Source organism: Nuphar pumila, chromosome 17 (genome assembly GCF_984573655.1).
Source record: "Nuphar pumila chromosome 17, dmNupPumi1.hap1.1, whole genome shotgun sequence".
NCBI classification, from domain to species: domain Eukaryota; kingdom Viridiplantae; phylum Streptophyta; class Magnoliopsida; order Nymphaeales; family Nymphaeaceae; genus Nuphar; species Nuphar pumila.
The window spans coordinates 83,486,705-83,499,376 of record NC_143265.1 but is presented as its reverse complement, the minus strand read 5'-3'; the positions used below and the strand labels follow the sequence as shown (position 1 = coordinate 83,499,376).

Genomic DNA, 12,672 nt, shown 5'->3' with positions numbered 1-12,672 from the left:
CTATGGATAGTACAGATGAAAGAAGAAAGATGGGGATGGATCTATCACCTTGCAGAAACGAGATTGAAGGCTGTGTTAACCTTCCATTGTTAAGCAGAAGTTGGATGAACGCTGGGGACACTGTTGAACCACTAACAGGGATTAAGTTCCCTATAGTATTGGACAAAACTTCCATTGATGGCAATACATCCAGAAAGATTTCGGGGGTGAACTTCTATCTCCTATGCTTTACCTGATTGTTGTTTTAATATGTTTAAGATCCGTCAATAATCCTGTGTTTAATGTGAAAATAACCTTAGCTGAAATTTGTCTATTTTTACACCTTTTCTGGCCTGTAATAGCAAGAAAATATCTTAAGACAAATAGAATTTTGTTTTATATGGATATGCGTGAAACAAAATCTTTCGTATTTTCAGAACAGTAGACTGGGAAGTCTTGAAATGACTTGGTGATGGTTCCTTTCCAAGTTGCTAATTTTGTTTGATGGCGTCTCTCTTTATTGCTTATTCCATTGGTTTCTGCGTGGTTGTTTTCACATGTATGTTTTTATAGTCTGTCTTTTGGTATTTACTATTCTTCGTGTTTTTCTCATTATGCTTTTATCCTTGCTAACTACAATGATTCGTTTTCCTGCATGCTATCTCCCAAGGTTTGCTTTATATTTCATATCATCTTGGGGTTTTAGGAGTGCTTCTTACATTTCCATGTTCTTCTTATCTCCCTCTTATTCTCTCCCAAGGTGTACACTTTAAATGCTAATTGTAGTTTCTTGATGACATGATACTTGGAACAAAAACTATTAGTTTCTTGATGACATTATTTCTTTAACGAAGATTTTTCATTATTTTTTGTCTCCATGTGTAGCATACATTTCTCTGGAATGGATCAAGTTACTGCATTTACCAGACCTGCTTCTAATGTTGCCTTTATTACATGGGAAAATTGTCCATTCTGTGGATCATTCTGCTTCTGTTTTAAGGATTAATCTTTTCTTTTCATTTAATACTCTTTGTGGTCGTATCATGCAAGTTATCTAATGTACCTAATGCATGATATGTCTTGAGTGAAGGAGAAAAGTGTTTTTGTCTCATATTTTGACACTAAATGACAAATATGCCATCTATACAATGACAGAAATTCTCCTTATATATTTGACCTATTCATGACAAAAAAGGGACTCCATTGCCCAAGTCTGGTTTTCCTTTAGGCAGCCAAGTGCATCAAGCGATCTAGCGTATAGCTCAATTAAATTTCTTGTTATATATGCTGACCAACAGAACATATTCAATTTGTTATCAAAATATAGAATCATCTAATTGTGTTGTAATAAAAGTATAATAGAAGTTTCTGAGAGTGTTGATCTCAGTGTTAGTGTCTACAAACGTGCAAAACATGTATGTTATTAGAAGAAACTTTGATATATATATATATATATATATATATATATATATATAAAATTGTTTGTTGGTTTTGAATGTTAAAGCACTTGAAAGGGACATAGAAAAGTGATGAATCCCTAGTGCTTGGTAACCTGAATCACATCTTGGATGGCATACTTCAGTTGGATATAAAATGGTGTTTGCAATTCAGAATGATTTAGGAATGTTGCAGGTGATCTGTGGTTTGTACAGGGGGCTGGATTCTACTTTTCCAGAGTTGGCAATGGTTGATTTTTGTCTTTCTAAATGGGTGTTTTCAGAACAAGGAGGTGATTATTTGTGCAAATAACAAAGAGAGGTCTTGCCTCAATGGATAAGTCACTGGTCATCTCCTCTCAAGAATTTTATTCCCTCTCAAAAATATTTGTGCAAATAATGAGGCCTGGCTTGCCCATTCACGAGATGTAGCTGAAGGGAGAGTTTTTGTTCTTAGAGGGCCTTCTGTCACCATGTCAAGTGAACTAAGGTGGGGGATGGCTTGTATTGGGTAAATAAGCGGCAGGATTGGTGTCCTGAACAGGGCACATCGAATGTAATAGAATTGTAACTTTGTTTTGTGGGGATATTCCCCAGCTACTTTGAATAAAAAAAAAACTGAATCACATCTTTAAGGTTGCATGCAAAAGAACTTGAATATTCAAATGATTTCAAATGCTAACAGATGTTTGTTGCAAAAACTATTGCTTAAATTTTTAGGAACTCTCCTCTCAGGAGAAAAAAAAGAACTCAAAATTGTCTCTCCTGACTTTGATAATGGAAACTAATGAACAAGACTGATCATTGCTCACCTCAGACATTAGGTATGAATGAGAAGGAAAAAAATTGTAAATTTGTGATCATCTGAGGAAATGAATTCAATAATAAAAGATGATATGCTATCTTAAAACTCATTAGCTGGTCAAAAAACTTCATAACAACAAGAAACTTGATTTAGACTTGTCATTCAACTGTTCATGGAAAATTGTGGTGGGGAAACCTAGTTGTAGTGAAAAGCAATCAAGTGCATAATGCATTTCCTTGCTGCAGCCAGTTACTTACCAATGCTTCTCAAGCTTACATGGAAAAGTGTGGGTGAAGAGGCTAATCTAAGAGCAATGAATGATGAACACAATGAAATTAAGTAAATAAATATAGGGTGCCTAGAATCGAAAAAATGGATTCATGAAAAAATGATCAGTCTTGAGGGTTAGTTTGACATGAAAATTTAAGTATGTAAAATAGTACTTTGGAAACGGGGATAAAGATGAGTGAGAACTAGGACATTAATGGAAATAATGGTTTTTACTCTATGAATATTAGAACATGTAAAGTTAAATATTAAAAAAGATATCAGACTAATTTGGGGCATTTTTTTTAATGTTGGTTTTGATGCAATATTGCACATAACAGAGCTGCGTTTCAATCTAGAGATTCTTGAAATGTTAAATCTCAGTTGAAATATTGATGGACATCTGCGAATTTCACTCTTTATTCTTCAGTGTGCTTAATTTGAAAGAATGAATGTGGGGTAAGACTAGTCTATACCCCAACCCATGATGGGTTTGAAGAATTGTACTGTCTCCATAGGTGTGTGCATGCATGCCTGTGTGTTTCTAGATAACTATTTTTCATATCCTACACTCTTTTGGAATCATGACACTGATATTATGTGTGTGTGTGTGTGGTTGTGCAGTGTACTGCCAGGAAAAAAATGCTTTACATTTTTTGATATTTGTTATTTGGTCTATGGTCATGCTTCCTGCCATTTGATCACATAAGTGTATAACTGTATGCCTGAATCTCTGTATTTTATTTTTTGTAACTTTGGCTGGTTAATTCAGGTACTTGTGGGAATGGGCTCAAGGAGTATGAAAGTAATCAAAGTGAAATCCTTGAAGGTTTATGCATTTGGTTTATGTAATTTTGCATTTAGATGAATTAGTCATTTTTCTTTTAAATCTTTGGGTATTAGCACATTCTCATTTTCTTTCGATTAAACTGTAGTCAATAACCTAGATGCCCTACTTGCATAACATTTGCAAAGTTGGATTACTGCATACCTTTTTCGCATCGTTTATTTATTTATTTTTATCCAGATGTTCACCCAGGCTCTGTTTGTAAGAAGCTGGGTCAGAAGTATAAATCTGTGCCTCCCGATGAACTAAAGGTCCAGGAGGAATTTCTTCAGGACCTTCTCAGGTGCTTGTTAAACTTTGATTTGCTCTTTTATTTCTCTTATTTTTGCAAAGTGTGTGATATCCTGCAAAGTAATTCACAATACTTTTAGTTGTATCAGGCTAATCTTTTAGATTTTATGCATTCTAAAAATGCAACTTAGACATGCTATGATACACTGGCATGCCATCTTTTCCCTTCTGTTGCACTATTATCTGATATGATAGAGGATAATTCACCTTTGCAAAGTAAGTTCCTTTTTAGCTTTAAAGTACGTACATTATTAAGCATACAAGTTTCCTCAATTCAAGTTGTTTTTTAATTGTGGGCTCAGTAGAATCATACACTAAGGATGTAATATATCAAAACCTAAGGCTGATGGATTATGTGTTTATCCTTCCCCACCTCGCTTCTTGTTTCAGTCATCCACTAATGTTCTTTTGGGTTTTCCAGGGAGGATATTGACATGACTGTTAGGCTTGTGGTAAACTGCAAAGGACTGAAAATCAACACTGTGCGTGAGTAAGTGATAATTTGTTGTTCTTATCCTGTCTAAGTTGAAAACGTTTAGTTGGACTTAACGGTTGGTTCACATTCAAAACCTGAAAAATTGAAGGAAATGAATTTTTTTCTGCAGCTCTAATATAAGAGTTAAAAACTATTGCTTAACTTTTACCGCTTTGCAGTGCTCAACCCGGGGTTTTACCTTGCAGGGAGGCGGGCCCATTAAATGACCCGGTTCTTGGTGGGGGTTTTCCTTGTAAAAAAACACTTTTACTGCTTTGCAACGATGGTGGGGCTGGTTTTCCAATAGATCCATGCATTCAAGTTTATGTTAGAAATTTGACATGTTATTGTTGATTGCTTGCTGAGTTGGTTGAATGCTAGTTTCAAGAAATAAGTGATTTGAATATTTCAAGGGCGTTAATGATGTCTGGTTCCAAAATAATCCCATTGGGCTTGAACCAGATTTGCTGGAAGTCTTTCCTTTCCTATGTATTGAAGCTTGATCCAAATTTTCTAGAAGTCCTTCCCTCCTATAAATATGAAAGTAGGCCAGACTTGCATACGTGTGGAGTGCTGATCACAGAATTTGTATGGACACATGCAACCCTATACCTAGCTGATTGTTGGTCTAGTATGTAGTAAAAAAATTAGGGGTCAACAAGAAGGTTAGCTGTTATCCTGGTTCCTATCGTATGCGTTCTTGATCCAATCCAAGTAAGTCGAGAACACAAGATGAAATATACAACCTCCTTTCCAAATTCTTGCTATCTCCCACAACTTTAGACCCCATCCTCTTCATGCTCTTTGCAAGTATCAAATTCATTCCTTGAGTGTAAACTACTTTTTTTTTTATGCACAAAGGACTTGCATCTCATCATCAATAACTTTCCTTTTCTCACCCATAGAAAGAAATAATTTTCCTTTTCTCAATAATTTGATTGCTCAAGATGTTGTGCAGTATTATGGATTTCCTCCTTTCCAAATTCTTACTATCTCCCCCAACTTTAGACCCCTTTTCTTTCCTCATTTTCTTTACACATATCAAATTTATTTCTTGAGTGTAAACTACATATTTTTTACGCATCGCATCAACAACTTCCCATTTACCAACAATTTGATTGTTAGAGAGTGTTATAGATTTTATTAGATTCTCATATTTATGTTGTTTATGTGATGTATTTTATTAGATTCTCGTATTTATGTTGTTTTTTATGAAAAAACGAGGGCTAAGGGCCCCTGCCCCTTTATTGAGAAAAACTATATACAAATGTACAATAGAGATACACAACTATACAATCAATCCACAAAATCAAATGTGCAGGTTAAGCTCATTACACACATCCCAGTCAGCTGGCTTATTGGTCCAACTGATCTCATCCATATTGCGCATAGAGAAAAATGTACTCTTTTGGCGAGTATACTACTTCAATTCTTAAAAAATATCTCAAAAAACTAAGGTCAGTCATATCAAAAGATTTCTTAAGCATAATCTTAATTTCTTTAATTTTCTTCTGATTATTCCCAGCAATGGTCATATCATCAACATACAAGAGCAGAATAATAAGAGAGGAAGTTGTAGATCTTACAAAAAGAATAGTGCCAATATAATAAGATTTAAATCTAAGATTCAACACAGTTCCACTAAACCGATTATAGCATGATTTAGGAGCTTGTTTAAGCCAATATAAAGCTTTTTGAAGATGAAGAACCATTTCATTTTCAATAGTAAGACTAGGAGAAAGATCTATGTAAACTTCTTCATTTAAATTTTCATTTAAGAAAACATTCTTGATATCTAACTGATATATAGGCCATTTTCTAATGGATGCTACTGCAACTAGAGCCATGACTGTGGTCATGCGAGCTACTGGGACCAATGTTTTCTCATAATCTATTTCATATTCCTGGAAATACCCTTTTGCAACTAATCTTGCTTTATATCTTTCTAGGGACCTGTCACTTTTTGTTTTAACTTTAAATACTCATCTACATTATGTTGTCTTCTTTCCCTTAGGAAGATGTTGCACTTCCCAAGTATGGGCCTTATGTAATGCATCTAATTTTATTTTCATGGATTCTACCCATTCTTTTATGTTTTTAGCTTCTTTATAGTTAGATGGTTCATAATTTAAATGAATTGCTATAATGCATGCCCTATAGTTCGGAGAAAATGATTCATAAGAGACAAACCTATTTGGAGGCCTATGTATCTGTTTAGATCTTTTAACACTAGACTCTTCAACATTTGTTGGTTGACTATATTTCTCAAAAGCACATGAATGCTCTCCATTATCTCATCTAGAGTATTGCAAAAGGTTATGAGTTGGTTCTCTTTCTTCACTTGGTCCATTATTTGACTCAAAATTATCAATATCATCATTATTAATAATTTCATTATTTGACTTAGGTAACAATTCAAACATGAAGGCGTACTCGGATTCTTCTTTAGGTTTTTTAAGATCAAATCCATTTTCATTTTCAAGAAGTGTTACATTTCTAGAGACATAAAGTTTATCAATTTTTGGATCATAGCATCGATAGCTTTTTTTATTTTCGGCATGTCCAAGAAAAACACATTTTATAGCTTTATGAGAGTTTGTTATATTTTTTAAGAAACACAAAGCATTTGTATTCGAAGACCTTTAATCTTTTCAAATCGGGAGAGATTTTAAAGAGTTTTTCAATTAGAGATTTGTTTTCCAAAGTTTGAAAAGGCATTCTATTTATTAAATATACCACGGTGAGAGCGGCTTCAGCCCAATTTTTTTTTGAAATTTCTTTTGAAATGAGTAGGGTCCTTATTGATTTCAATAATATGACGCTTCTTTCTTTCAAAAATACCATTCAGATGTATGGGGTCCCGCTCCCATTATTATCAAAAGGTGGTTATTCATATTATGTTAAATTCATAGATGATTTTGGTAGGCGGGGTCCTGCGTCAAGCTTTGATACCATGAAATGAAACAAGATGTGCACAATCACAATATCAACTAAAGGCTACATAAGTGCACAAATACAATATGGTCTTTAATTGACTTATAACAATCTCATAAAAGAGATATACAAATGCACAAATTCCACAGGAGCACAATGTAAAAAATTGATTTTATTATAACAGCTCATATGCTTAGTAAAGCATATTATACATAAAGTGGAGCCTCACATACAATGAAAGGGAGTTGGGCTGCCTCTCCATCAGTCATATTGACTAACATAAAAAAACTAAAAAACTAAAAAAGGCACTACAGTCCCTATTGGACTGTATTAAATTATGTCATAAAATGATGAAAATACCCCTGATATACATTTATTGTATAAATATAAGTATATCAGTTAGATATAAAAATACATACACTATACTTTAACATTTCCAGCTATGCGCTATAATTCTCTTGCATTCTTCATGGCTTGCCCATATCTGAAAAAAATGAAAAGGTTTAAAGCTGGAAGGGGACCTTTTAAAAAGAGAAGACCATTGTGATCCGCTGAAGATTTAAGCAAGACTTTAAGTGAACAATTGGCTCCAAAGGCCTCCAGCCTGGCTCTCCCTATGAAACATGGAGGTTATTGAAAGCAATCCATGAACGAAGACAAGTGGGCAAACCAGACTTGTCACTTGCAGATCTCCCTTCATTATAATCTCCCAACACCATAAACGGAAATGAGAGTTGTTGTAAGATCCTCTGAAAGAATGGAAAAGATGAACATTCACTCCGCAAGTGAGGGAGGAAGATAAACTCCCACTACCTGAAAAGATGGCCATTGTCTAAGTCCTTAAGGTACCTATCAGCCAGCATAGAGAAAAATCAACATCCATGAGTTCCACTTTGCAACTGTCCCAAAGACACAATACGGCTGAGGCCACCTGCATGACCAGTATTGGAGACTATAGAGTGAAAGAGGAAATCTTCTGGGGAGCTGCTCGATGCGGTGGAACAACACCATGATTGCACTTAGAAGGCTGTCCACAAGTTGGAGAACATTGTGAATAAGATGCAACAGGAGAGGTTGTTGCACGAACAACTAAGTGGCTGGTGTTTGATGATGAAGGTGGGAGTTGTACATCAGCAGTTTCATCTGATAGAGTACCCAACATGTGAAAACCATAGTTTTAAAACCCAGTGACTCGTCACTCAACTTGTCCTTGATTGACCTGTGACTCGGCTGGGTCATGTTAACCTTATATTTTATATAAAATATGTAAATATATGTATATAGTATGTTACTAATATATTGTATATAATATGCTATGTCACATGGGTGCGGGTGCGGGTGCGGGTGCGGGTGCGGGGGTGCGGGGGTGCGGCAGGGGCAAAAATGTAATATATATATATATATATAAATATAAAGGGGGTCAGGGGAATAGGCGGGTTTTTTTTTTTTTTCCAGCTGTCAGCTGCTGTCAGCAGCTGACAGACAGCTGCTGACAGCAGCTGACAGCATTAATGGACCTTAATGATCCTGTCAGCTGCATAATTTTTTTTAAAAAAAAAATCGTAAGCCCATTTGGGCAAAATTTTTTTTTTTTAAAATGGACCTTAATGATCCTGGGTGCGGTCAACGCACCCAGGATCGGGTTGACCGCACCCGGTGCGGCACCTGCACCCGCACCCGCACCCGCGTCGAGTCGCGTCGACGCGGGTGCGGTACCCTCCTAGCCGAATCCTTGTGACATAGATAATATGTATTATATGATATTTTTTATAATATATTTAATGTATACTTTTATTAATATATGCATAACCATATTTTTATAAATAATATACATAATATTTATATTTTATTTTATATAATATATGTAATTATGTATGAAATATATTATATATGTATAACTCGGTCGAGTCAGCCCATGACTCAGCCGAGTTTTGTAAATTATGAGTCAAACATGGATTTTAACCCAGTAACTGGGCGATTCGGGCCGAGTCAACCGAGTCACTGGGTTGACCTGGCGAGTTTTTAAACCATGGTGAAAACAATTACTATCTACAGAGAAAACATGATTCTGCGGCGAATGCCAAGATCTGCGAGAAACTTTGACCTCAAACCACCTATCTGATTGGGGTTGGAATGACGACTGAGACGCATTATGAAGGGAGGGACACATGCTAAGAATGATTTAATGAACCACATGCAGAACAAAGGTGAATACGACCCTCGTATTCAACTTCCTATCGAAAAGTCTTACTATTTTCAACCACAATAGTAATGAACGACAGAGGAGAGAAATTGAGAGAAACTTCAATACACAAACGAGCATAAGCTAGGCGATCAGGGTTACAAGTTTGGTTGTCAACTTCCAGTAGTGAACCGTGCAGGAGGCGTGCAACTCCTTCGAAGAATTGATTGTTCCAAAACTCAACTGGGAGGTTTGGAAGACAAATCCAAAGGGGCACACAGCTTGAAAGATCTAAGCCAGGAGTAGGGATGGCAGTGGACCGGGAGACAATGGGGCCCCGCCTCGCCTCACCTCGTTTGGATCAGGGATGAAGGGCATGAAACGGGGATGGAGGTGGGGATGAAGGTTAAAATCTATCCCCGGGGATGGACTTATGCTTTCCCCTGCCTTGCCCCATCCCCGTCTCAATCCCCACCTTGCCCCGCCCGACCCCGTCCCCAATCCTTCAAGGGATGATTATAGACTAAGGGAAAATGGGGCTCCGCCCCGCCTCACCCCCGTTTGGACCGGGGATGGAGGACATGAAACGGGGATGGAGGTTAAAATCCATCCCCGTGCGGGGATGAAAGCAGGGATGGAGGTTCGGATTTTGAAATGGGGCGGGGGTGGAGACCTTGTCCCCCACCCCCGCCCCGGTCCACTGCCATCCCTAGCCAGGAGTCCAACGACTAACAACTAAGGTGCGGCCTGAAACTTTCCAAGCACGAAGACGCGTGATCGTTTGCCAATCATCATCATTCACAGCCCTGTTAAAAAAGAGGCCATTCAAAAGCAGGGAGAAGCGAACATCTTTAATGGACAGCCATAAGGAGCATAGTTTGTCAACAACTAACTGATATTCCAGGCGTTTAGTTGAGAACCCTGCAGAGAGCCCTGCTAAAAGCATACCTTGTAAGGGCCAGACCATGTACTGATAAGTAGATGCTGATGGAAAAGTTGTCCTCAACAATATTGACCCAAGATTTAGATGGGGAGGGGGAGGGGCAGGGGGGAGATGAAGGTAGAAAATTAGCCATTCTAACACCGCTTGTGGCTGTTTATGTTCTGTTATGTATAATAGTGTCAGTTTTGTAATATTTGTACAAGTCAAGGATATTTCTGGTATTTTACCTAGAGAACGAGAATATCTAGAGATCCAAGTCTATTGGATGGTTTGTTTCGCCTCTCAATACCTGCCGATCACCTCTCTCTCTCTCTCTCAAATTTCAGATGGTATGAAAGCAGGAAGATTCACCACGAAGACCCAGAGCTGTCTGCATACCCTCTGATTCCATAAATGTTTTTTTCATCTCTTTCTTCAATAAATTTTCTTCCCTCTTTTTCTTCAGTTCTTTCTTCCTTCAATCTTCTTCAATCTCTTTCTCTCGTCTTCTTTTCTCTCCTTCTCTATCCTTTAATAATTCAACCAAATCTCAGGTATGGTTGATTATGCCGTCTGCAATGCTGACATCAGCACTGCTAAGTACGGATGATATAATATGAAATCCTTTATATCTGATGTCTGGTTCGTTCAGATGTTTAGTGCATTATCTATTTCTTGTTATTAAATTAATGTGTCCACCATTTAGTTTTTTCAAAAAAAGAAAAATGTCTGGTTAAATTCCTTCTTTTTAACACAGCCAGACAAACAGATAAAAAAGAGTGGGTGAGTAGCTAGTTTTGTGGAATGGGTGGATGATGGTTGTGGGGGGTGTGAGGAAGGATGTTACAGTTAGTCATTTACATATCATGAATGTGTTTTGAAAATTATGATCGTCATCAAGAAAAAAAAATGCAATTTTTGTTCCTTGTTTAGTGTTGGGATAATCTAATGCTGCTGCTTTAACTGATGTTAAAAAGTGTATTTTTACCACAAATTTTTTGTTTTCCTTCCCAAATCACCTACATGAAAAAAATAACCGAAATGTTGCTCATGATATGTTCCTGTTTTCTCATTGCAGTGTATTTGAAAGATCTCTCAGGACCCGCTTGCTGAAGGTATAAAACAGGCATACGCACAAATGTGAACAGTTGTGCTCTCTCTCTCTCTCTTTCTCTCTATGCGTGCACACACACACACATGCACATATATGACTTAAATGAAATCCCTATTGATTTTCTCTCTACTTTTTAAAAGATGAACCCAGATGCAGATAATGACTGCTTGAGGGTCTTCGGCTCATATTTTCATAATGATATCCCCTTATCTGTGGTAATTTCCTGTTCTTTTGTTCTTAGTTCTTTGCTTCTATGAAAATGGAATTAGAAGTTTGATATCAATATGTTTGTAGGGCACAACAATTGATTTTCGACGGACTTCTGATGGGCAACTCATAACAGAGAGTAAGTGTCCATCATAGCCAATCCATACTTGTTCCTCCTCCATTCAGCACTTCTGACTTCAATAAAATGATCAACTGCAGTTGGTGGAAAACAGATTGGGTTAGTCCAAAATAGGGATTTATGCAGTAAGTTTCTTGTGCTTTTCATTTAGTGTTCTATGCATACATTTTGGTCTGATTTGGCTTGGAAACGTCGGATCATAAATGAAGTAGTTTTTGTGGAAGAATTACGAAAATGAATCATCCTTCTAAAATCTGTTGGTACAACCTCACTGGCAATACCCCTAAACGAATCTAAGGAGTTATCAGCACGTTCTTTCAAACCTGGGGTTTTTGTTGTAACAAATGTGTTTTGACTTTAATCGCAGGAGCCTTTTTTGACATGTACATAGGGGACATTCCAGTTTCAGTTCAGACAAAGCAGGAGATTGGTGAAAACGTTGCTGACATGATCAAAAGGTGTTGATGTGCAATGGGCCGACGTGCATTATGCGGATGTTCGACAAATCCTGTCAATATGGCATTAAGGCCAGTTGGTTGACAATGTCATCATCATCTAATAAGTTACTAGTGGAAGGTATATATTACTGGGCACTAGGTGCATGGTTTGCCAATCCTCAGCCAGTTACAAGAAGATTTATTGGGGGGTATTTTTCCTTTCAACTTGTCATGATGCTTTCATGCTTGAACTAAAGCATTACTTACAGCTATAGATTATCTGTCTGGTGTATAGGCTAGAGAATCAGAAACGGATCCACAGTATGTGGAAAGCTGGGTCATATTGGATTCTTTTCTTAATGGACAATTTATGTAAAAAATAATTCTTTCCCAGGAAACTCTGGATTACTTTTATATTATTTGGAAAATGCTGCTCATTCTTCATCGGATATCCTTGTGATCTGGTTGGACTTTGAATGCTACTGTGGTTGAGATGGAAAAGGGACTTCTTTTCTGTTATAGCTTGACTTGATAACTGTGATTTCTGTTGGATCAAAAGATTTCACATATAACGCTGGATCCATTGAAAGCAATGTTGGAGTAACATGGGTGCATGTAAACCCTAACCTTCCTTTCA

General features: G+C 37.0%; 1 protein-coding gene across 1 annotated transcript; it reads left to right on the top strand.

The window, feature by feature from the left end:
• Nucleotides 1-1,572: 1,572 nt before the first annotated feature.
• Nucleotides 1,573-12,481, top strand: LOC149812555 (fatty-acid-binding protein 2-like). Its single transcript, XM_089993079.1, has 9 exons — nucleotides 1,573-1,611; nucleotides 3,260-3,335; nucleotides 3,515-3,617; nucleotides 4,047-4,115; nucleotides 11,217-11,253; nucleotides 11,393-11,467; nucleotides 11,547-11,598; nucleotides 11,679-11,723; nucleotides 11,966-12,481. Exons 1-9 carry the CDS (start codon nucleotides 1,573-1,575, stop codon nucleotides 12,061-12,063), a joined length of 594 nt encoding a protein of 197 aa, XP_089849205.1. The 3' UTR covers nucleotides 12,064-12,481.
• The last annotated feature ends 191 nt before the right edge of the window (nucleotides 12,482-12,672 follow it).